Source organism: Suricata suricatta, chromosome 4 (assembly GCF_006229205.1).
Source record: "Suricata suricatta isolate VVHF042 chromosome 4, meerkat_22Aug2017_6uvM2_HiC, whole genome shotgun sequence".
NCBI classification, from domain to species: Eukaryota; Metazoa; Chordata; class Mammalia; order Carnivora; family Herpestidae; genus Suricata; species Suricata suricatta.
This window is the reverse complement of record NC_043703.1, coordinates 140351843-140378984: the sequence shown is the minus strand read 5'-3', so window position 1 is coordinate 140378984 and position 27142 is coordinate 140351843. Positions and strand designations below refer to the sequence as shown.

General features: G+C 35.4%; 1 protein-coding gene and 1 long non-coding RNA gene across 2 annotated transcripts in view; both read right to left on the bottom strand.

Moving 5' to 3' along the window:
* Positions 1-8848: 8848 nt before the first annotated feature.
* LOC115290189 lies at positions 8849-19656 on the bottom strand. The gene is made up of 2 exons (XR_003908007.1): positions 18117-19656; positions 8849-10053 (listed from the first exon to the last, which is right to left on the bottom strand). It is a non-coding gene; the product is annotated as an uncharacterized LOC115290189 (long non-coding RNA).
* Positions 19657-20570: 914 nt separating this feature from the next.
* MEMO1 (mediator of cell motility 1) overlaps positions 20571-27142 on the bottom strand; it is a 68748-nt gene continuing 62176 nt past the window's right edge. Inside the window, exons 8-9 of the mRNA XM_029937998.1 lie at positions 22496-22600; positions 20571-21258 (exon numbers count right to left, since the gene is read on the bottom strand). Coding sequence (XP_029793858.1) covers positions 21127-21258; positions 22496-22600 — 237 coding nt within the window. The 3' untranslated portion in view covers positions 20571-21126. The remainder of the gene's footprint in view (positions 21259-22495; positions 22601-27142) is intronic.

Sequence of the window (27142 nt, the reverse complement as noted above, 5' to 3'; positions counted from 1 at the left end):
CAAGCATCTGACTTCAGCTCAGGTCAGGATCTCACAGTTCGTGAGTTCAAGCCCTGCATCTGGCTCTGTACTGACAGCTCAGAGCCTAGAGCCTGCTTCAAATTCTGTCTCCTCTCTCTGCCCCTCCCTTACCTGTATTCTTTCTCTCAAAAATAAATAAACATTTAAAAAATGATTCAAGACCAAGAAGGAATTTGACCAGAGAAAATGTAGTCTGGGGTTGTGGAGATAATGAAGTCAGAAATGTTTTCAAGTACATAAGGGAAAAATAAACACATGAATGTCATTTGGTAAAATTATGGGATTTCCCCTGGAGATCTTAAACAAAGACAATTTGAGATCATTCCTGTTTTAAAGCCAATGCAATAAGCAAGTTAACTTCTTAAAGTCTAGATTCTATACTTAGAAATGTTGTGATGGTCATTAAAGAGAGAATACCCCTACCATTCTGAAGACTATACACAGCTTGGCAGACTTCAGCAATTTATATTTATAGAACAACTTATTAATCACCACTTGAAACGTATTGACTGTTACATTCCCTTCTGCAATGAGGAAATCTTTGAAACACATTAATATTTACTCTCCAATACTTTTCCAATAGTAAGTGAGGCTATGGAATCAAAAGATCTCCTGAAAAAAGTGGGAATAATAAGGAATATTGAAACTCCAGGTATTTCTCTTTTTTTAATTTTGTTTACTTACTTATTTTGAGAAAGAAAGATAAAGAGTGAGCAGGGTGGGGGCGGGGGAGACAAAGAATCCCAAGCACGCTCTACGCTATCAGCACAGAGCCTGTTGCGGGGCTCGAACTCATGAACTGTGAGATCATGACCAGAGCCAAAACCAAGAGTCTGAAGCTTAACCAACTGAGCCCCCCAGGTGCCCCAAGCTCCATGTATTGAGATAACAATACACCTTTAAAGATATTACCATCAAAAGAGCAAGAAAATGATCAGACCATGGTACTGTTTTTCCTCACATATTAGGACATGGCTGGAGTACTTCTGAATCATATTTTCCATCCCCCAAGTAAGCTCTTTGCTTCCAATCTATACATCATTTCAAAATCCCATAAAATAATGACATTTCAAGTTTGAACCTCAAATATGGGAAGCAGCAGCAGAAGTACAGCCACAGACCCTGTTGCTAAGGTAGACAGAAATTATTGATCAGCAAATACAGTCATGCTATCCACAGGAGTAGTAACTATTGTTTTTATTACTGCTGCCATAATTTTGGTTATACAGATCTACAAGTATCTTAGGAAATTCCACAAATTCTATATATAGATTTAATATGAACTTAAATATCAAAATAAGATCTTTATTTTCACTCTCAAGTTAAACTGCCAGAAAGGTACTGAGGGAAACTTGTGAATAAATGATCTCCATTCTACCCTTTATCACTTCCGAGTGACATGAAATACCTTGTGCTGGGGTCCCAACAGACCCCTTACCACATAAACGGCATTACATCATCCAGGTCGCTCCAAAAGACTGAGCTTTTCTCAAATCAAACCACTGAAACACTAGTTTGCAGAACTGGTTTCAGTTTTGAGCATGAGTAGGAGAGGCCTTAAGAATAGGGAAATAAGGGGTGGACAGGGGGTGCCTGGGTGGCTGTTGGTTAAGCATCTGGCTCTTGATTTCCTCAGGTCATGATCTCACAGTTTGTGAGATCGAGCCCCATGTTAGGCTCTGTACTGACGGCACAGAGCCTGCTTAGGATTCTTTCTCTCCCTCTCTTTCTCTCTGCCCCTCCCCAACTCATGCTCTTTCTACCTCTCAAATAAGCATTAAAAAAAAAAAAAAAAGAAGAAGAGGAAAAGGATATGAAAACAAAGACTGTAGTAAAAGTGGATTCTCTGTTTTTTAGAGTTTGACTCCAGGTTAACAGTTGCATTCTAGACATGTCTCACACAAAGGACTTGAACTCTTCTGAGTTCTGAGTAGATAAACAAACAAAATAACTTTTCACAGTTATTCAAATCTCTTTTTTTTTTTTCCTGGCCCATTACTCCTTTAGTGGGGATATGACATACAAGGAGAGTAGGTTCACTAAGATGACAGAATAGAAAACCCTGGACCCTCCTTCCCCCAAAGAGCATACCAGTTCAACAATTCATGAATAAATTCCATTTGTGAAAAACCCAGTAACTACTTAAGAGGCTAAAATCCAAAAACCTGACACCACCAAAAGCTAAGGAGGAAGGACACCTGGGTGGCTCAGTCAGTTAAGCGTCCGGCTTTGGCTCAGGTCATGATCTCTCGGTTCATGGGTTCAAGCCCCACGTCGGGCTCTGTGCTGACAGCAAGCTCAGAGCCTGGAGCCTGTGTCAGATTCTGCATCCCCTCTCTCTCTGACCCTCCCCTGCTCATGCTGCCTCTCTTTGCCTCTAGAAAATAAACAAAAAACATTAAAAAAATAAAGAAACTGCCAAACTTGTATTATATAAAAGAAAAAGCTAAGGAGGATATGGAGTAATAGGAACTCTCATTGCACTGGTAAAAATGCAAAATAGAACAGGCACTTTGACAATTTGGCAATTCCTTAAAACTAAACATATTCTTAGTATATGTGCTGCCGAAACAAGCACGAAACTAAACATATTCTTTTTCTTTTTTTTTTTTTTTTTTTGTGAGAGAGAGAGAGAGGCAGAGCACGAGCAGGGGAGGGGCGGAGAGAGAGGCAGACACAGAATCCAAAACAACTCCAGGCTCTGAGCTGTCAGCCTCTTAAGAGCCCAATGTGGGGCTCGAACCCAGAGGCTGTGAGATCATGACTCGAGCTGAAGTCAGACGCTCAACCAACTGATCCACCCAGGAGTCCCTAAACATATTCTTAACATGACCTAGCAATGACACTACTTGGTAGTTACATAGAGCTGAAAACTTATGTCCATAAAACAACCTGCACAAAGATGCTTATGACAGCTTTATTCACAACTGTCAAAACTCAGAAAAAAACAAAATGTCCTTCAATAGGTGAATGGATAAATGTGTGGTATACCCAGAAAATAGAATATCAGGGCTAAAAAGAAGAGCTATGAAATGAAAATGACATGAAGGAATTTTTGTTTTGTTTTATTTTAGAGAGAGCGAGCAAGCCTGAGGAGGGGGGAAGTGAGGGGAGAATGGGGAGGGAGACAGATTGAGAGAGATTGAATCTTAAGCAGGCTCCATGCTCAGTGTGGAGCCTAAAGCAGGCTCAGTCACACAACTCTGGGATCATGACCTGAGCTGAAATCAAGAATTGGAAGCTCAACCAACTGAGCCCCCCAGGCACCCCGACATGAAAGAATTTTAAATGCCTATTAGTAAGTGAAATAAGCCAACCTAAAAAGGCTGTATACTGCAGGATTCAAACTATATGACATTCTGGAAAAGGCAAAACTATGGAGACAATAAAAAGATCAGTGGCTACCCAGAGTATAGAGAAGTGGGGGTGGTAAAAAGGCACAGCACAAAAGAATTTAGAGCATTGAAACCATTCTGTATTGATACTGTTAACGATGGATACATGTCATTACACATGTCAAAACCCACAGAATGTCAAAATCATGAGTGAGCCCTCATGCAAACTGTGGAATTTGAGCGATTATGGTGTGTCAATGTAGGTGCATGGATTTGAACACATTTATCACTCTGGTTCTGGCAACTGATAGTGAGAAAGGCTGCTCACATGGGGGAGAAGGGATATATGCAAATCTACTTTCTGCTTGATTTTTCTGTGAACCTAAAACTGCTCTTTGAAAGTCTACTTTAAAAAATTAAATAAGAATCAGATTTCATAGGTATAGGTGATCTCACAAGAGCCTGTACTAATTTCTTAAATATCCCAACAGGCTTTCTTGCCCTTCTTGTGACCACTGAGAATCACCAAAAGAATATCCTGCAAGCTGTGACAAGGGTCACAGAAAGTGCCAAAGTGGCAAACAGGCAGTCACCCATAAAAGGTATTGCCAAGGACCGCAACTGTCTGTGCACATGAATCCTGGTAAGTTGGGAGAAGACAAAACGCTCTTTATTTGATATTTGTCTTCTACAATAGGATCATCACAGAGTATGCTACTTCCCTGTTAATGAAAGTCTACTGTCTGTATATTGTTTGAATTGTGCAGATTTCATTTTTTTAATGTTTATTTGTTTTGAGAGAAAGAGAGAGAGTGCATGCATAAGAGCAAGATCAAACATGAGCTGGAGAGGGGCAGGAAAAGAGGGGCAGAAAGAATCCCAAGCAGACTCATGCTGTCAGTGCAGAGCTCAACACGGGACTCAACCCCACAAACCATGAATGAGATCAGGCCCTGAGCTGAAACCTGAGTCACCCAGATGTCCCTATGCAGATTTTATTTTAAACAGTACTTCCTATAAGAAGAATTGACCTGTGGTATAGCCGACAGATTGGCTGAATATAACAATGTTCTTTATCGTTTTCAATTACTAGGTAAATAATATACTCATAATACTCATATGCAAAATTTTACAAAAACAACAAACTTTTAAATGCTATATGACTTTTAAAAGAAATTGTAAGAGTACTGCCAAAAAGGAAAAACTGTTTTAAGTATACTGCTATTTTAAAAGCACAACTAACAGTTTTTAAGTGGCATTATTTCCGTAAGAATCAGAGCTGCAGATGTCTTGATTTCTGTGCCAGACTAAAAAATCAGTTCGTTACCAAAACAGTAAAACTGAAGGTTGTCAATTCAAACATCTCTTTTAAAGTTTTCTTTTTTTAATGTTTTATTTATTTTTGATACAGAGACAGACAGAGCAAGAGAGTGGGAGGGGCAGAGAGAGAAGGAGACACAGAACCGGAAGCAGGCTCCAGGCTCTGAGCCGGCTGTCAGCACAGAGCCTGACAAAACATCTCTTTTAATGAAGTAAAAGTTGAGGTTTTCCTAGTTCAGATCTCACCAAATTTCAGAGTGGTTCTAAGGAATTTAGTTAACAAATTTTAAACTTTTGCATTTTTAAGAGCTGTATTTTACATCAGTTATCAATTTTCACCAAAGTGCCCAGGAGCTTCATATACATAATCTCTACGTCTTCAAATAATTTGTACTGTTACATGGCCTAATGGCCATCCACCAAGTTAAAATCTTGATCATCCTGCTTATAGATTTGAATTTAAAATAAAGCAATGATTCTAAAACTTGTGAGGTATATTCATTCATTCTTACTTTCCTCTCTGAATCCTACATGCACACATACATCACACAAAACAGCCTGTGGCATCAGTTTTAAGAATGAGTTCTACAATCTCACCCTGAATTGAAAACACACTTAAAGGTCTCTTAATCTTCGAAGCTCTTCCAGGGCAGAATCTCACCTAAACCATTATTGATGAAATTATTTCCGCTTTTCTTCGCCATATCTTCCCATGACCGTATGCTGTTATGCTCCTGGGGCTGCACAAGTAAAGTTTTCCCAGAGTCCAGTCTCATTTATGACTGTGTAAAGCTAATTATTGACAAAATAGAAAGGAACTCATCATCACCCAAGCCTTGTTCCTTCTCATACCTAAAGATACCGTCAACCCTGATCTCTCCACTTTACTCTTGAAACATTTTAAAATTCTTCATCCAAATCCTGTTTCCTCAAATCATCATTCATGTATGCCACTTACCTCAGATTTTCTTCTCCTCTTTGCATGTGGAGTCCAAAATTAAGCACAAAATTCTTATAAATGTTTGTGAGGTAACTGCAAAACACTGTTAGGATGGTCATTTTCCCCAATGCACATTAATGCCATTTTATGAGTGGACTGCAATTAGCAAACTTTCTATTTCCAAAAAGGTTATTTTATTCTCTTCTTGAAATTGAGTTTTCATGAATGACAGTATATATTACAAAGATATCCAGCCAATTGTTTGTTTTTCAATGGTTTAGTAAATGCTGTTGATCAACCAGTCTGGAGGCCTAATTCATTCAAAAACAATATTTAGAAATCAATGAGAAATGCTTCAAGATGGTGACACAGAAAGATCCTGAACTCATCTTCCCCTAGAGAAACAATGAATCCATAGCTACATATGGAACAATTTCCACTGAAAAAGACCTGAAAACTAGCTGATCAAATCCTTCACATCAAGCAAACCAACAAGGCCACACTGAAGCAGGTAGCAGAGCTGACAGTCTCACCATAAAACTCAGCCCCAGCTCAGTGATTCAAAATCGGGAGGGAACTTGCAAACCCGAAGCTTCTCCCTGAGGAGTGCAGGGTTCGTATCCTACAAGAGCACCCCCACTATTTAGACCTGCACCTGAAAGGTGAGCCTGCAAAATATCTGGCTCTGAAAACCAATGAAGCTTGTAGACTCACATCCATAAGACTGAAGAGCAAACTGAGAAGCAGCTCTCGGAGGGCTCACACATGGGTCACTCACCCACAGCGTTCTTTGGGAAATGCTCAGAATTTATGTGTAAGAGATCCGCTTGCTAACCTGAAAGCATCAGGCAGCAGCAAGGGGCCTGCTGAGATACTAAGACAGAGGCTGGAAAGTACCATCTCACACTCTCCTTCTGCCTTGCAAAAGCCGGTGGGCACCCTTTTTATCCTGACTTGATGGGCACCATCTTCACACCCTCCCTCTGTCAAGCTCCAGGGCACCAGTGTCTCCCTGAGGTAACCTATTTATTACACACATCTGGTGCCCCAGTTTTTATGGCTGCCATACAGGAAATACCCCTTGATCACCTGGCTCCGGTGAGGGGGTGGATGTTCATTCCTGGGTCCCACAAGACTGCCACAATTGGCAGTTCGTGGCAGACTATCAGCCCCAGAGCTCAAGACAGCAGACATACCTCTAGTTTTAGCCGGAGTGGCAGACTTCAGGTTTGGTACACATCTAGAGGCCCAGAGAACTGACCTTGGGGAATAGAGGCCAGGAGATGCCCTCTTTACACTGTCCCTTTGCCTTGCTACACCTCACCAGTATCTCCCAGAAAGAAGCTAATCCATTCAGCTGGTGTGCCAATTTTTGTGACTGCCACCCAGGAGATACCTTCAGATTAGCTGGCTCTGTTGGCCAGAAAAGCTCATGTTTGTGGTCCACCAGAACTGTATATATCTGCATCCTTTAAAATCTGCTGAATGAGATTCTGGCTACCAATCAGACTGAATCTATGTGCAGACTGAAATAGCTCCCTTTAGAACACCAACAGGTCTCTACACACCCTCAACTACTGAGAGCTATTAAAAATAAAACAGGCTGCTTGGACAAAGGTTAGAGAGACAAAGGTTAACAAAGGTTAGAGAGACAACCAAGAGCTCGAGCAGGGTTGAACTATAATAAGGGTCAGCTCCCTAAACAAGACCACTCCTCAAGGCTAGGAAAAGTGGTTGTTTCATTTAATACATATAAACCAACACAGACATGAAACTGTATCACTATCTTACATCATATACAAAATAACTCCAAATGAATTAAAAATGTGAATCTAAGACCTGAACCCATAAAACTTATAAAAAGGTAGGCATTCAGACACAACGTTTGGAGAGGACTCCAAAAGCAAAGGCAACTGAAGCAAAAACAAACAAGTAGGACTACTAAGCTTCTGCACAGCAATGGAAATCACCAACAAAATGAAGAAAAACCTACTAAATAAAATAATTATATATCATAGACTGGATAGGGAATTAATGTTCAAAATGTATAAAGAATTCACACAACTCAACAGTAAAATAATGAACCATCTGATTTCAAAAATGGGCAAAAGATCTGCATAGACATTTTTCCAAAGACATACAGATGCCCAAAAGGTACACGAAAAGATGTGCAGCATCACAAATCATCAGTGATGTGCAAATCAAATCCACAATGAGGTATCACCTTCGTTGAAACAGTTATTAACATAAAGAAAAAGAATGACAAGTGTAGGTAAGAATGTGGAGAAAAAGGAACCCTCGTGCACTACTGGTAGGGATGTAAATTGGTATGGCCGCTATGAAAAACCGTGCGCAAGAAATTAAAAATGGAACTTCCATATGATCCAGGAATTCCACTTCTGGGTATTTACCCGAAGAAAATGAAAAGACTAACTCAAAAAAATAATGCACCCTCATGTTCAATGCACCATGATTTACAACTGGACATGGAAACCACCTTAAGTACCCATCAACAGATGAATGAAAAAAGAAAATGTGGTGTCTGTGTGTGTGTGTGTGTGTGTACACACACACTGGAATATTACTTAGCCATAAAATATAAAATGAAATCTTGTCATTTGTGACAACAAACGTGACAACCTTGAGGGCATCATGCTAAGTGAAATAAGTCAGAGAAAAACAAATACCATATGATCTTACTTATATACATGGAACCTAAAATAGTAATAAGCTCATAGATACAGAGAACAGAATGGTGGCTGCCAGAGGTAGTGGCAGTGGATGGGCAAAATGGGTGATGGTACAAACAGCAGGTATGAAATAAAAAAGTCATGATGGGGTAATGTACAGCATGGTGGGTATAATTAATAATACTGTATTGCATATTTGAAAGTTGCTAAAATAGTAAATCTTACATTTCTTATCACAAGAAAATTCATAACTGTATGGTAACAAATGTTAACTAGTTTATTGTGGTGATCATTTCACAATTTATACAAATATTCAATCTTTATGTTGTATACCTGAAATTAATGTTATATGTCAATTATACCTCAATCAAAAAAAAAAAAAGAAACCAATGACATTCTTTCTTAAAGAGGATAAATATTGTTTGAAAAATAACAAAGCAGAAAAAGCTGTATCTCTTCTGACGTGATGTGATTTAAAAGATTGCAGTGTGGCTTTAGACTTGCATAATTTCCCTACTATGCACAAAGGAACCCCATTCAAGAAGAAACTAAAAATCCACTTTTATTAATAATTTTTTGGAGGGAAAGAAAAACATCATATTTACATACATGTTTACAAACACTTGCATAAAATAATTTTTCTTTCCTTTAAAAACTTTTGTTTTCATTTGGCAAAAGATTAAAACAGTTACCATAAGCAATGAAAAATAGTAACTTTATAAGTGGTGTTGTCTCCAATACACTTATAGGCTACGGAAAATGACACCAACATCCAGAAGGACGATAAACTAAAATAGCAGGATTACTGATAGGACTGCTCTGTTAGGAGATAATGCTAAAGTTATGAGTGATAGTTAAGAATATGAAATACAGTAACTACATATGTATAGGGTCTTATTCTCCCTGTTGTGTTTCAGTGAAGGAGGGAGAATGAGTCGGAAAGAGTTCGAGGGAAAGAGCGCAAGAAGGAGGCTGGTTTGGGGCAGGCCAGAATTGTTAACTGGGGGGATGGGGAGATCAAGCATCTGAGAACAAAAGGAGAATGTGCCCAAAATCATGTGCCCAAGCCACATGGCATTACTGTGAGGGTATCTTATCTCCTGAGCTCCACTCTCCATTAAAAAAAGTTATGGCTAAGAATACCAGAGAATGAACAAATTATCTACAATAAGAAGCTACAGATTTAGAACTACCCTGAAAACATTTCTCTCCGGTAACGGCAACCTTCACAGAATTTTAAAAGCAAGCTTATTTTATTTTTGTTGTTTTTTATATACAGAGGGAGAAAAAACAAAGAGGGTGGGAGGATGTATACTGGTCTGTATCTTTCCTCTTTTCTCTTAGCAAAATGTCTGTTTCAATGTTGGAAATAAAAAGCATTATAGAATTAAGCCAGTTACACTAGTGAATTACCTGTTCCAATTAACTAAAAAGGGGGAGATAAACCGATAAATCTTGGCACTGACTGCTTTAATGCCCACATATCATATAAGATAATTTAAACCTACAGTATCTTTTTCTTGGGAATAATCTATTTAATTTGTTTTCAATATAGTTAATATTTGTAAAAATAGTTTTAACTACTCATATTTTTGTACCATATTTTCCACTTAAAAGCCTCATTATCTTCATTGAAAGAACATTCTTCTTCATTGAACTTGACAAAATCCTCATGCTCAAAAATCTCAGTATCTCTATTTTACTACACAATCCATCTGCTTCCTTCTTGAGAGTGTTCTAGGCTGATCTGCAAATGAGTATAAAATTTGGTAAAGGTTTATTCTTTAAGAATATTAAGTGCCACAAGCTGTTATAAAAGAAGTACATCTCCCTATCACTGCTCATCTTGAACAGAAAAGCTAAAACTCAGTGAAAATAACTCCTTTTTCAAATATCTAGTTTTCCTAAAATTGTGGAGAAGATGCCAACAATGTAGACATTAAAAAGGGGAAGGAGAAGGAGAGATAACAGGGTAGAAACTAGCAAGAAAAGCTAGCGATTCTAATCAGAAAGCTTTTCGTTACCATGTAGTAATGAAATTACTATAAAATTTCTGCCAAAAATTATCATTCTAAGCCATTTTATAGTAATAGTAACTTCACTCATATGAGCTGGGCACAGACACATGAAGCTATTATGGACAGACATCTCTTCAAGTAAAGAGGTAAAATTTCAAGAAGAAAATAAAGTAAAATGTAGTTATATGATATAAAAAGCTATTATGATGCACAGAACCAAAGTTCCTTTCAAGTAATAAATGAGTAATAATTTAAATACAACATATTTGCCTACATTTCTATTACTTAAAAATTATTTAAATCTCCATTTTAAAAATAAGTATAAATGAATCTGGAAATTTAAAAATGTTGTTAATGCAAAATCTCTACATTACATTAAAATGTAAACTACAATCAAGTAATTTTGAATCTAATGTTAACTCTGAAGTAGATACTGAGTAGAAACTGATATCCTTTAGATGTTCAATCCAAACTCCATTCAAAATGCCAGACCTAAATCTTAGCCTGTTTAGCCTGTACTAATAATTGGTTTAACTTTCCCCATTCAATAATGTAAACATTTATTTAAAGATTAGTTTTGTTAAGAGAAATAAATGTGAAGTTTTTTAATAAAACAGCGGAAAAAAATGCAAACCAGATACTGTAAGATACAATATTTTCCTAACACACAAATAATTCTGAAAACAAAAATTACCAAAACTATCCATGGCAATTATGGAGATCTGATTTTAAACAGAAATTTAAAAATTTTTTAACTTTTAAAACATGCATCATTGTTTTATCCAAGTTTTCTCTGACACCTGTACGAAGCAGAACTTTCACGAAAAGCCTTACCCTGCAAGATTCATCAAGTTAACAAACATCCAGAAACACAACATTTTCAAATCAATACAAGTACTTAACATTAGTGGAAGGCAGGAAGCACTTCTGAACCTTAAAAAGGCCAGGTTGTATTTAAATACTTAATACAGAAGTACTGCGTAAGTGGCCTACTGGTGATAGAAAACATGTAAACTTTTGAAAAGAGACAATTTTTAAGCTTGTTTTATTTACATCAGGTTATCATGAGATTGTTCACACTGTAGAAGTCAAGTTTTCAGTAAAGACTTTTATAAAAAGATAATTCCCATTTTTAATCACTTTAACATTCAGTGTTGAGGAAAGGGGCCAGCTTTACACATTTTAAAAATCATCTCTGGTCTTATACCGGATTTCAAACTTTCATTTGAGATTAGCTGAAATGCCAAAAGCCTTGTCTGGATTTAGGCAGTTGTGTGAATGTAATATGTCTAAAAAGTAACAAGATTAATTTTCTGAAGTAACAAAAATTATTTTTACAAATAGTTTTTCACAACTATTTACTATCAAATAGTAAATCTGTAAAACTATTTTACAAATAGTTACTTTAACAGACTACAAGCTTATTCCAATATGCCACTCTCAAGATGCTGGAAGGAGAGTTTCCACTTGAGAGCAGTTCAATGCATCCCAGGAGAAAGGCAGGCTTATTCTTTTACAACTAACATCTTTCCCTCTAAACCATATTATCCAATCTAATCACCCAGTTGACTTTTGACCATTTCTAACAGACAAATACAACCTCAAAGGTCAAATGTCCTATCACGTACTCAAAAACAGAGCAGAATCTTGAAGGCACCACAAGGTAAATTACATTGAGAAAAACACTATGTATCTACTCTCTGGTATTTTTCTTAAAAAAACACACACACACACACACACAGAGATGTTTTAAGATGTTATTTTGTGATCAGAATAATTAAAATATATTCTTCAAATGTTTTGTTTTTTTCTTTGGGAAAATATTTGTGCATGCTAATCTTAGAATGGCCCTAAGAGGGTGCCAGGGTGGCTCAGTCGGTTAAGCCTCCGGCTTCGGCTCAGGTCAGACCTCACGTTCGTGGGTTCGAGCCCCGCGTCAGGCTCTGTGCTGGCAGCCGGCTCATAGCCTGGAGCCTGCTTCCTGTTCTGTGTCTCCTTCTCTCTCTGCCCCTCCCCCTCTCATGCTCTCTCTCTGTATCAAAAATAAATAAAACATTTAAAAAATTAAAAAAAAAAAAGAATGGTCCTAAGAAACAAAAATATAAACCCGCTTAAGTTCATCTATTTTCCATTTCACAAACCAAATCAATAGAGCATAAATTTCACACACATATCACAATTTTTACGTGATAAAAGACTGACAATTAACATGTGCCTAAAATGAATGTTTCCCACATTGTTTTCTAAAAACACAGAAAACCCAACACTCCTAATTTAAAAAAAGATATCAAAAAACTATAAAAGATAAACTTACAATGCACTAAATTTAATGTACAGTTTATTCAAATTATAATCTCCATATTCCTTAATCCTTAATAAAATCACAAAAAAAGTTTTGACTTAGTGAGAATCATAGAAAAATCTTTGGGGAAATTATCCAGGAACTAAATTTATCCTTACAATCAGTGTTAGCCAAGGTTAATCCTGGTCCCTGATTATGAATAAGTAGGCCCTGGCAAGAAATGAGAAAGTAAGATCCAAGTAGGAAATAATCTGTATTTTTAGTTGGACCAAATTCTTTTTAATTTCTACCAAAACAGGTAACTCACTGTGTCCTTCTTGAGATTTCCACCTAAGATATTTAGCTAAGATTTTCTTATTCTGAATTTTTCCTTCACAATGAAATGAAGCTAAGGAAATTAAACATGGATATAATTATGAGACAGGCTAAATTAGAACACTAAAATACTTGTTTTAGCTCTTGTTCAAAGTAATTGTCTTTTTTAAAGAAATCTTTCACATCTAACAAGAATACTAGTAATGACTTATTTCCTAGGTCAAAAGTGTGTTCAGGAAAAAAGTGTTTTAGATGGTCCCAGAAACAGACTGTGAGACAAGAATTCAAAAACAAGCTCACTTGGAAGGTAATCCCAGGGAACACTCGATAAAGGCATGGAAGTGAGACACTGAAGAGGAGGAAGAAGATAAAGAATACATATTTAACAGTCTCCTGAGGTGGGCAATGAAGTCCAGGCCACTGGAAACTCTAGGAGACAATATGAAATACGCCTCCGAGCATCACCAGAAGGGCATGTGAGCTAGAATAATTCTCCAACTCCCATCCATCACTGGCTGACGGCTGCTCCCAAGGCACTGTCTTCCTAGCATCTCCAGTCTGCCCTGTGTGCAGGCGAGGCCATCCAAGGCAGAGGCACGGGTGCTCGCAGGACACGCTGTGCGTGGACCGGAAGGGTAAGAGCCAGCGTCTGCTGCCAAGTCTCACCGCAGAAACTAGCTCACATACCAAATAACCTAAATTCCCTTGTCGCCAGTGTCCCATAGAAACCAGCGGTGCATTTTAATAATGCACGCAGCAGAATAGACTTTTTACGTCTTAAAGTAAACTTCTGAGAAAAGAAAATAGAAGTCTTCAGAGTTAGTAAAAGTATGGAGTACTTTAATCTACCAAAAGAAGTCTATTTTTGCCTAAATTAATCAAAGTAGACATGTACACGAATGATTCCCATTTTTATTAAAGTTGCAAAATCCCATTACTGTTTGAATTCAACATATCTCAAGCAGCCAGCACCAAACACAAAACATAGAGTAATAAGGTACAGCATTTCTAACACACAGGACTGAAAATCAGAGGAGCTGAATTCTTGTCCTCGCTCTGATACTAACTAGCCATGCAAACTTATTTAAGTCATATTATTTGTATGGGCTTAAATCAGGTTCTCTATCAATAAAAATAATGTAGTAACGTCCGGCCCACTTTTCGTAGAGACTAAGAGAAAAGAAAAAGTTGTAAAACATTTTAAAAATTAAAACTACAATATATTAAATGATAAGGTATTTTATTATCATAAAAGTCAAAGGTGGGAAGGGGTCATATCACTGAATTCTAACTCATGTTAATAAAGAAATAAGCTCTGCTCTAGGAAAGAGCACTGACTTGTTTCAGCAAATCAGCAGCAACTCCCCAGCAAAGTTGAAAATGAATTCCAGTGAAAGAGAGGCCATAGTATCTTTCTACTTGAGAGTTGGCTGAACAAGTCATTGGGCACACATTTTAATTATTGTTTTTAGAACTTTGTAATGCTTCTAAATACCAGTAAACACAAAAAGATATTGTAAAATATGAGCCAAGAACCTTGGGCCAGTGGTTTCAAATTTACCACAACACTTACACTATCATATTTCATTTGGCACTACAAAGAGCCTAGGAATATTAAATTCTACCATCTTTTAAAATCAGTAAGGAAGTGGGGCGCCTGGGTGGCTCAGTCGGCTAAGTGTCCGACTTCAGCTCAGGTGATGATCTCATGGTTTGTGGGTTTGAGCCCCGTGTTGGACTCTGTGCTGACAGCTCGGAGGCTGGAGCCTATCTTTGGATTCTGTGTCTCCCTCTTTCTCTGACCCTCCCCTGCTCACGCTGTCTCTCTCTCTCTCTCTCAAAAATAAATAAAAACATTTAAAAAAATTTTTTTAAATCAGTAATGATGCTGGTTTCCACAATTAAAAACCAAAAATGGGAGAAAAAAGCCAATAAAAAAAGTGCTTCCAACTAAAAGGTGTATGCTTTTCTGTCCTTCAGAGAACACTTTATATGAAGACTATCTTTTCTTCTCCTTGCCTTAAAATCTATCAAAATTGAATAAATTTTGTCCATTATGTCAGATTCAAGTGGATAAATTTTAAAAGAAAAGAAAATGTAGAAAAAAATTCAATTTATAAAATTGTTAAGCTAAAATGCTTTTATTAAATCTATCTAGTTCACCAGTCTAAGTATTTAATTTAAAAACTCAACAAAACTCTGTTATTCATATGTCTTTTATGTATCATTCTAGGTTTTTTTTTTTAGTTTTCAACATGTTTTAGTATTTTTTACTTAAATGCATATAACACCATGTTCAGTAAGCAATTCAGAGAATATGGTGGTCAGAAAAATTAAAATGTTTTCGAAAAGTTGCACTGGCCAATTTAAAGACCAGAACTCAGGTCTTGCACACAGCCGAATCCACCTGGCCTTCAATAGCTTAATAATGGTATATATATGCTCTTTGGTTTCACTATTAGGATGACAGAAAAAACACAGGACTACAGCTAGTAAAGTTAAAACCTCACTGTACAATATGAAATATATATTTAAACATAATTTATAACTTATAATGAAAAACCAATTGTATTATATTATGGCTTTCAAAATCAGAAGAATTGGCTTTAAAAGTCTTTTCTATCCTTTTATAGGGTGTTGGCCAAAACCTAGTATTAGAGTTAAACATACACACATACACAATAAGTGTGATATACCTTGGGCACGAAACAGTCTGAAATTCCCAGAGAATCTTTAAATAAATGACAAATCTAAAACTCTAAAATTATTAACATAGTACCTCAAAAAGCAGCATTTAACAATGAACTTATGATAGGCAAACAAATTCCATCCACAGTGGTGACTTTAAAAAAGACAGAAGTCCCAGTTACCAGCATTACTTGAGAGCACTTTTACCAAATATAGCACACTCAATAATAATGTGACAAGCCACTCAGTTGTATTTAAGGGGAAAAGAGAAAGCAGGCAGAGAAAATGTATCTGCCAACTGCTCTTGGCTCCCTTCCTCATATTCCGACATTCACAGGTATAAAAGGGCAAGCTCCCTCCATACTCTTCGGCTACAGTTATGGCTGTTTTAACGTTCAAGAAGCACCGGTTTAAGAAAGCCAAGCCACTGATTTAAAGACCAACTTAAATGTATTTTAGTAAATAGAAACTTTTGGCTTATATTTAAGGCTTTAACTAAAACAAAAGTACATTAGTTATTCTAAGGGTCCAGTGTTCCTCTACTACCATGTAACAATCATCAATTTATAATCTTTGTTGAAAGTTAGTGTTAAATTACCAAAATCCGTTTTTATTTAAAAGCTACTGCCCTCGATAGTTTGATATACATGAGGCTCCATTTTACTTGTACTAATTCCATTAGCTTTTTTTCAGCTTGGCGTCCCATACTTAGATCTACACCAACAATATACCCAGAATGATGCTGATGCTAATAGTACAGGTAGGATCCTACCCTGACAACCACCTATCTGGCTTTCAAGTACTTCCGATGCTTTTATGAGGACAGAGCTGATTTGCATTTAGAAATTCTCGGGGCGCCTGGGCGGCTCAGTCGGTTAAGCCTCTGACTTCGGCTCTGGTCATGATCTCACGTTCGTGGGCTTAAGCCCCACCTCAGGCTCTGTGCTGACAGCTCAGAGCCTGGAGCCTGCTTCCGGTTCTGTGTCTTCCTCTCTCTCTGCCCCTCCCCCTCTCATGCTCTGTCTCTCTCTGTCTCAAAAATAAATAAAACATTAAAAAAAATAAAAGAAATTCTCATACAGAACATTAAATGTAGAACCAGAAATTTCCATTTCTTAATTTTTCCACCAAGAACAACAAAGAACAACTCTACTCCTTCCTACACATGGTACTCAAATATCTGGGAAAAAAAACCACACATAACTCCCTCTCTTTAAACTTATCTTATCCAAGATAAATATCAATTTCTTTGACTGCATCCACTCTCTACAGCACTCAGGACTTTTATCATTCCAGATGCCTCCCTATGAACACTAGTTCGTAATGTCCTCCTTAATATGTACCACTTACCATCTAACATAATAATATAAAAGTTTTAGACTGACTATCAGACTGCATGTGGCTTATTACACTTCCTAATCAGTAATAGTTCCATAACCACATTAGGTCTTTCAAGCAACCATACCCCAGCGCTACTCAACTGCCAGGCTATTGACGAATACTAATCTTTGATGAAGTTTTCAGTGACCCAGAGTAAATGAGAACAGAATAGTGTAGTAATTTTTCCATCAACTAAATATTGGGCAGAGTGGGAGTGAGGGGTTAAGTATTAAGAGATGGTGATGGAAGATGGTAGTTATTTTTCCAAACTAGAGTCACAATTCACAGTATCTCTTAATTTATTGGTCTATGCCCTAGAATACTCAGATAAAAGGTCCATCTCATCCATCTTCTAATACTATCTAGGTAGCCAAGTGCTTAGAATAATTTCTGTAATTTGCAACAACCAATCACAACTTCCACTCATCACTCTTAATTTATGGCAGCAAAGCAAAACTCCCAATGGACTTCAACAAATAAAAGGGCTTCAAAGTACTTTAATACTAGTTCCTAAGACATCCCAGTTTCCTTTACACACTTCCTTACTTACCTTTATAATTCTACATTAACACTCAAACCCAGCCAAGTGGACTACATCAAATTGAGAGAGGTTTGGGAAGATAGAAACTGAGTATCATTTGTTGCAGTTTAAATTACAGACCAGTATTTGAACTACAAGTAAACTATACCATTTAGGACAGGTGATAACCAACTATGGCCCATGGACCAAATCTAGCTCTCCTTTTAGGGAAATAAACTTTGAGTGAAACAGAGCCACACCCATTCACATACACATTGCCTATGGCTGCTTTTGTGTTACAAATGGATAGGTGAGTAGTTGGGACAGAGACCATATGGCCTGCAAAACCCCAAATATTTAGTATCTAGACCTTTACACAAAACATTTGCCAACCTCTAACCTAGGGCAATGAACTATTTACTACGAAAGAAAAATTTGTGACCTGCAGTAACAATCAGTGACTAATGCAGAATGTACCACCCACATTGAAGTATCTAAATATAAACACTGAATATAAACTCTGAATAGTCCTTTATCCTGCTCTGTATGAAGATTTGTTGCCCACCCAAGACAAAGCATTTACTTACCTGCTCACTGAGCTAATCTTTACCATACATTTCTCAACGACTCCCTAGTAGAACAGTGAAGAATCCATGAATATACTGCTCTGTGCAATCTACGGTTAAAAAAAAAGTTGCTGCAAATAACTCAAAAATACATAAAAAAAGAAACTGTATAGAACTATATAATAATTTCCTTTACCTTTTAGATTTCAAATATAAAACACTTTTAAGGCACTTAAAGTAGAAAAGCTTATTATTTAGGTAATAGTAACTATTAAATTATGCAAATTAATTTCCCTTTTGTGTTAAAAGAAGACTTTCAATATTATGCATGTAGAGTTGAAATCAAGATAAAACTTCTAACCTAATTTAATCATGTAGGTTTTTAACATTTAAGTGACACCAGAATCTCTAAAGAATAGTCCCAACATTAAAATACTTTGATACTAGAATGTCCTTAAGAGATCACTTCTGCATTTTCTAGATGAGAATGTCTCAATAGAACATGAAATATTTATGGTAAGAGAACTAATCAGTAGCACAGACAGAACTAGAACCCAGTACAGTTTGGAACTCTTTCTACTTCATAACTAAGTATGAAAGTTATGCTCATATGCTAGGAAAGGGTAAAGTGATGTTGAAATACTCTAGAGTTTTAAAGGTACAGTAAACATTCACAGGGGTGTCACCCACTTAAGCTAAGCAATCCTCTTGTGTTTTCTATTAGTCAACTATAAGATCACAGAAGGAAAAAAACACAGATTCATGGTAAAGCCACTCTTACTAGAACGATCAAAAATACAACCAATTATTTGCTTATGAAACTGTCAAAATAATTTTTTAAAAATAAGCACTAGTGGAGAAGGGGCAGTATGATGGGTACTCATGTGTTGCTAATTTGGTACAAACTTTCTGAAGGGTAATTTGGCCATATTTTAAAGTGCCTAAAAAGTTCTCACCATCTAAACCAATCATCCCACTCCCATGAATAAATCTTAAAGGACTAGTCTAACATAGAGTTCAAATTTCACATACAAAGATGTCCATCCTACTATTATTTATAAATGTGAAATATTAGCAACAATCTAATATCCAAAGAGAGAACTGGTTCAATTATGATATATATTCATACAATAAAATATTAGGCAGCCATTTTTTTAAAAAATCACATTTTCAAAGACATGGGGGAGTAGTTAGGAAGTTAAGTTATAAAAAGTAGGATATACAACTATATGGGCAATATAATCTCAATTTTGTTATTATGCACACACACAAACACATATACACACTCATACATATAAATAGCATAGACAAAGACTGAGAGGAAATACAAAAAATATTAACAGTGTTATCTCTGGATAGTGAAGTTGCAGATAATTTTTTCTCTTCTTTATCCTTTTCAGTATTTTCTAAATTTTCTGTAATAATCGTGTTATCAGGTTTATACTCAGAAAATAATAAAAATTCACTCTGTAATCAAGTTAAAATTTTTATAGTCTATATAATAAATAAGGAATAAATATTTATGGTACTCAAAAGTATACCTAAATGATGAGAAATAAATCATTAATGTGTATAATTTCCATACACATATAGGTGGGTAAATTTGAATCCAAAACATTATTTTTTCTCAATTCATGAATATAGAAAGTTGATATTTAGTAAATAAGAAATGCAAATTTTTAAATAAAATTGGTGCAAGGCATCTAAAAATTGTGCTATTCTGGCATAACACTGAAGATAAATGCCCTCCAGTGTAATGTAGATACCCAGTTTTAGATTTAAACAGGTATAACCTAGTACATGCATGGTGGCCAATAATTAAGTAACCAAATTATATATATATCTGTATATATCTGTGCAGATATATATATATATCCCCCCCAAGTGACTCGGAATGGTCTATGCTTTTAAAAAAAGAAATACAACACCATACCATTATTTTAGTTGGAAGAGCCGCACCAAAAATCATGACAAAAAATTTGTAGACTGTAAGAAAATCCAGTGGTTTTTTTTTTTGTTTTGTTTTGTCATTGTTAATGATATCTTGCTAAAAATTGAAATAAGAGAGTCAAATTGCTTAAAAGCTCTACAAAAGCATAGCAGTAGTGTATGGTCTGCAAAGATTTGAAAATCACTAAGAATACTCTTCAAGGTTTCCTCATTTGCAGACTACTGCCTATCAAACACGATCTTTGAAGGAAAGGAGTGCTTCTACATTCTTTTACCAATCTTGAATTTATACTGTTACAATATAGTAATGACACAAAGTGATGTCACACACAAAAAGGCAAACTGTATGTAATTTTTAAAGCTAACTTTAAAATGTGACTCTATCTGTGATAAAAAAAATCACATAAATATGTAAAAAATAAAATACATCCTAACATTTTTACATGAGCTGAAGTTTACCACTTTTAACATAAAAATTCTGAGATAGAATTAAAAAAAACAATTTTCTTATGTACCACAGAGCAATAAGTTTAAATCAGACTATTTTGAGTTGTGTAGCCCTTTATTAGCAACTAAAATAGAAGGTATCTGTTGTACAACACGGGTAGTAATTGACTATAACTGGAGATTTATTATATTCTAATACAGATCATTTATAAATGCAATTTATTAAAAAGCTTCCACCCTTTTTTTTGTTTGTTTGTGTACAATTTGCAAAACTATTCTGAAAGCGGAATATATGTGCACAAGTCTGCAAAGAGTGCAAATTTAGGATATGGTAAATGCTTTACAAGTTACTCTCAAAAAATTGTCTCTCACAACTGGGCCTTTACATTGCCATCTTTTTTGATCAAAGGATTTTGATGCCAGCCTTCCTTCCACTGCCCTAAACTATAAAGCATTTTTTAATGAGTTGAAATTAAGGAAGGACTACACCTACTAGAAAAGAAGAGAAGAAAGTTCTATTAGTTTGAGGTTTCAGAATCCCCCCAAACCAGGACCAGTATCTTGGTAAGGGCTAGGCTGGGACCCCGGACAGAGAATGAGTATGTGCAGGTGGCATCCCTGAGGATTCAGAGCTTCAGTGGACCGTGAGTGCTCCCGCTGCATAACTCACTGAACTGTCTTGCCAGTTTCTACACTGGCTTGACTGGGCATAATTCAAAAAGGAAAAACTCATATTCATTCCATTCTTCTGGAGCTCTGTGATAGCCTAGGGGGAAAAAAAATATTAGTTACGACAGACTTCATTTACAAAGGCAAGTACTCTGAATGTGTTGGTGGCTTAACTTTGTCAACTTCACAGCTGAAGCCTAGATTCTTTTCTTTGGATTTGGAATCTAGATATTCAAGATATTCAAGAAAAATGTATCTCTCTTTTCTCTAAACCAAATCGGAGCTACTTTTGTCATGAAATACTAAAGTCTCTTCTTTGTCTAAGCTTGACTAAATTCAAAATATATATAAATTAAGTTCTAGATCTAAGAGATACACCAGGATTTTTACTTTAATTGTGGACTGGCTCATCATTGATTTCATTAATTTTATTTGATCCAATTCAAACTTTAGGAAATTAGTGTAGCTTACCTAGTTTAAATTTCAAGAATTAGCTGAAGCCCTTAACAGACTTTTCTTCTAGTCAATACTGCTTAAGAGAAAAACCACTCCTAAAAATCCACAATGTACTATCTTTCAAATCGCACTAAACTAACATGGACTTCAAGCTGCTACCCTACATTATTCCAAACTAATCATCATCGTCTCCACGATTTCTCTGTCTCTCCAAAAAACAAACGCATTATTGCTTCCTCCTCTCATTCCTGAGTATATACACTTTTTTCTTTCTTAAAAAGTCTCACATTTTCTTTCAGGAAAGCCATACCATTTTATTTATCAGAGGAAAAATTATTGTTATTATCTCTTTCAAAAATCCAACTACCTGAAACTTCTACCTCTTACTACTCTTTACATGAAATATTACTGTTGTAAAGAGGAAAAATATATACATGCCATCTGTCTTCTGTTACTAAAGTATGAATAGCTGAAGTTCAAGAGAAGAATCTTCTGTTTATTTTTTATGGAGTTTAGAACATTAAATAAAACCAAAAAATTAATAAGGTTACTTATTACCAAAGGCTACTTTGGTTTATTTGTAAAGAACATATTGACTGTCAGTCAAGAGAAAAACTAGGTTTCTATTCTAAATAATTTTCCTATATTAAAAAAAAGCACTGGCCTGTCTTCCAGTAAAAACTTTTTATTCATGTAACCAAAATAATGGAAATCCAAATTATCTTAAATGTATTAGAAAGAAAATTTACTGTATGTAGTAGGTACATATATGTACCTAAAAACAATGCTAATAATTTAGCACAGATGATACCAATTAAGATATTTTGAAACATCACAGGATCAAATGTTAAGAATCACAGCTTCTTCAAGATACTCACATTTAATAACACCCCAATGGGATGTCTTCCACATATAGTATTATGGTATTTCTTCAAGTAATTGCTAAAAGATACGGGGTCTAATTGTTCTATAATACTCATACCCTAAAAAAAGAAGAGAAAAAGAAAATGAAAGAAAAAGAAAAAGGTACATAATTTATTATTTTATTACATTTTTAAAACTGTTACTTAGAGCTAAAAACCTAATTTTTCAATTAAGGAGAAGTAAAGAAAATACTTTAAGTATTCCTTGTTAAATACTCAACTCATTCATCAAGGGTAATCTCATTATAGTCAACTCCAAACAATGTGTACACTTTATTAACAGAAAACTTCCAGCCCTCAGTTTAGTTTTTTCTGACCTGCCGGTATGTTTCTATAGCACCATCACCAGTTACCACTTAGGTCACAAATATTTCACAATTTTACATTTTACTTGTAAAAATGTATTTACAAAAGTAAATCTGCTGTGAAATATTCATATAAAATCTAAAATTAAATTTGATATATGGCTGGTTTTTTTTCCCCTAACCATCATATTTCTCCTACCACTGGCATCAATAATTTAAAGTTTATTATAATTTAGCTAATTCCATAACATACACTTAAATATTAACAGTGTGCAAGGCATTCTGAATTATCCGTATGTGATAAAAAGAAGATACCACAAACTAAGAAAAAAAGCTAACACATCTTAATTAATTTAAAGCTCATAAGAGATAAATGCTTAAGCAAAATAGGCCTTCTGTGAACTTTTTTTAAAAATCTTTTTCTCTCTTTATACTTTCAACTATAAGGCATTATTTTTAAGATTTTAATTCAGAATCAAAAACCTTAATACTATTAAAACAACCACTATGACTTGGATACTTACTCACCCTAAATTCCATACTCTGCAAATGCATTTAAATAATGTGTTCATAGTACAATAATATAGAGCAACTTTAATCAAGCAAATAAATCACTGATTCTCACTCATTCATTCACCAATTACCTTACCTTGTTTTCTAATTCAGATAAAATGTTTCACACTTGTGTTCAACAGACTGGACTAACATGTTCTGAGAGAAACGTAACTGTTGCTCTAACCAGGGAATCAACTGCTATATTTTGTGTGGTTTTTAGATTATAGTTCAACGTGTTTTAAGACAACCACAGTGGAAAAGCACCTAGAGTAATCAGATGAACACTCATCTGAAAAATGACAGTAATCAACAGGTGACACACAAATATTGCAGTGGCAGCATCAAAATTTAACTTTATAAAGAACCTGTTTTCAGAGTATTCAAGTCGTTCATAAACAACATCACAGCTTCCTGCAAATACATCTGAAAGATCGTTGTGTGCATGTAATCAACTTACAATTCATTACACATCAATTAGCCACTCTCAGATTTGTCCACAACCAGTGTTTAATGCTAAGTTATTTTCCCTACAAACTAGGAGGCTTCCAGGTCAATAGTCTCCAGTGGCATAGGGTGCCAGTTCAGAGAAATATGAACAAAAAATTAAACCTAAGATAAACAATTAGTATCATGATGCTGGTACAAAAAAAATGACACAATATATTGCCAAACCAAGTAGTAATGCAGAGATAGAGTTACAAATCCCTTCCAGACTTATGGATACTCAAGATATAACTTCCTAAAGATGAAGAAACTGAGGCATAGAAAAGGTTAAAAGCTTGCCTCTAAATTTCTAATCTGAGGCTCTTCTCACTGACTAACTCTGCTTCATATAGTATAAGACACATACAAACAAGTCTTTAAATACTCTCACATAGTTGTAATTGGTACATATTTTAAGAGAACTTTTATTGTTTCTAGACGAAGTTGGGACAGCTTACCTTAAATAGAATTCTGCTCACTAATAAATTATGTAACACTGAGGATCCAATGTATGTTTTAATATTAAAATCTTAATGTACATTCTGAACAAACTTATCACATTTATATATTGATATGAAGAATTCAAAGAGAAGAAAACTAATGCTCAAATTGTTAAAGACAAAAAATTCAAAATGGCTGGCCAAGAAATTTCATAGAGAAAGATATAAAATAAGGTTATAAATGTAGAGAAGACACTATTAAGTACAGTGTTAGAAATTAAGATACAATGGTTAAATTTAAAAGGAAAAAGAATAAATTGAGATGATGGAAACTAAAGGATTAAATTTAAACTTTTAATTCCCTAAAGTGTGTTATGTACCTATTAGGGCAAGAATCAACTCCATAACAATCAAGTCTCTGACAAATAAAGATAGTGAAAGGGTATGCACTTTTATAAAGGGATACAGAGAAAAAATAAGGCTTCTCTCATTAGTGAAAGTCTCCAATTGGAAAATTCATAAAGTACTGCAAACAACAGCAATAATGATAATGAAAAAGAGGACATCCATTAAGTAATACAGAACACTGGCAAATGTACTTTTGTATATATTTATATTTTGGTGCTAACAATTTTTAAATTACTATTACCAAAATTCCAAGAAGATGAAAATGCTAATTTGATATTAGTGCCCAAATTCCTAGAAGATGAAGAAACAAAGTGCTTCTCAAATATGCTTAATCTTCCATTCCTTAAAATACTAGAAGATACGATCAGTAAATCTAAAGCCCAGGCTATGAAAATCTTGCCTAGGGCCTAGTACATTGAGAATCTGTTCGCATTAACTCAAATCTAATATGAAGCAGTGAAGATCGAAGATACAAAGCAAACATCATCAATTCCAAAAGCCAATATCCATCCATATTAGGTTTCTGAAAAATTTAGAAGCTTTGGCAAGAAATCCTCAAGAAAGCTAACTCTCTACCTTGAGGGAGACAAGGGCAGAGGGAATCTATCATTATGCTGACTCTCCAAGTAATGAGTAAAAGCCTGTAAGGTCAAATCCCAAGTGGCAATCCTAAACAGAATACACAGTTTTAATTGACAAAGCTGCAAATTCGGCACGCTGGTAAGACAACAAAGATCTTCCCTTTCAAAAAGGTTTATATATAATAAAGTATATAATTTAAATTAAAACTTTTTTAATGTTTATTTGTTTTTGAGAAGAGACAGAGAGACAGAGCATGAGCAGGGAAGGGGCAGAGAGAGAGGGAGACACAGAATCTGAAGCAGGCTCCAGGCTCTGGGTTGCCAGCACAGAGCGGGGCTCAAATCCACAAACAGGGAGATCATGACCTAAGCCAAAGTCATGCTTAAACAACTGAGCCACCCAGGCATCCCAAATTTAATTTTAAATATTAACACCCAGAAACAATCTCCCTCTAAAATAACAAAAAACAAAAAAGGAGCAAAACGTTTTTAGAGGACTTTAAGACATAAGAACTAAAACCATGTCTTTTATTATTATGAACCCACAAGTAACCACTATATGATCAAGTTACTAGGACTGTAGCCTCATTTTCTAAAGTATATATGTTTATATTAGAGAGTTGGGTATACATTTAGGGAGGCAATGTGGGAAGAGGAAATATTCTGCTTTCTGTAAGAGGCAACAAGAGAAAATCTTAAGTGAGAGAAATTTTATGAGGGAAAAATCACCCTAAAGACAGCAGGGTTAAGAAGCAACATACTAATAAAGAGCTATCTTAAAAGATGACATTATAAAACCTTATGCCAAAGAATACTAAAGAAAACTATTGACCTAATTTCAAGAAAGAATATGAGTAGACAAATGTGAACAATTTCACTTTCAAAAGAGTAGGAAGAAAGGAAAGCAGCTCAAGTTCAAATTAAATGAAGTGACACTAATAAAATTGGAAGGAAAATATTACAAGGATTTCAGATTCTCTTTGCCAAATCATAAATAATTTGGCAAGGTCCATAATGAAACATTGGTCTACATCAAACGTAGTACAGAAAAAAATAACATGTGACATATATAAAATGCATTAAGTATGTACTTATGTGTCTTTAATGTTTCTAATAAATAATCTCCAGAGTTCAAAAAAATCAGTGTCTTAAAGTATGTTCTGCTTTGGTCACTCTAATTACTGAAATTGCAAAGTACTAACTACCAAAAACATAATCAGGAGGGAATACTATCGTAACACTTTCAGAATTTACATCTCCTGTAACTAGTTACTTATTTTTTCCCCAATTACAGCATTTGGAAGATCCAGTGTATTTTCCTATAGATTTTTCTTTATGTATCTTTTTCACATAATTCAATTCCAAAACATTCAAATGCTAGAGAGATAATTATTTTGCAATATGAGGAAAACCTATTTTTCTTCTGCTTTTGGAACCTAGAAACACATGTAATAAGATTTTCCTGATAATGAAAAAAGAGCCAAAACTAATTTTGAACAGATTACATCTAAAATTTTATAGTTTTTCATTTTATCAAACTTTCAAAATGCATAATAATTACAATTCAAAATTCCCCACATTATACTTATAGAGAGAACCATCCACTATATCTGCTCTCAAAAGACTGCATATAGGGGCGCCTGGGTGGCTCAGTCGGTTAAGCCTCCGGCTTCGGCTCAGGTCAGATCTCACGTTTGTGGGTTCGAGCCCCGCGTCAGGCTCTGTGCTGACAGCTAGCTCAGAGCCTGGAGCCTGCTTCCAGTTCTGTGTCTCCTTCTCTCTCTGCCCCTCCCCCTCTCATGCTCTGTCTCTCTCTGTATTAAAAATAAA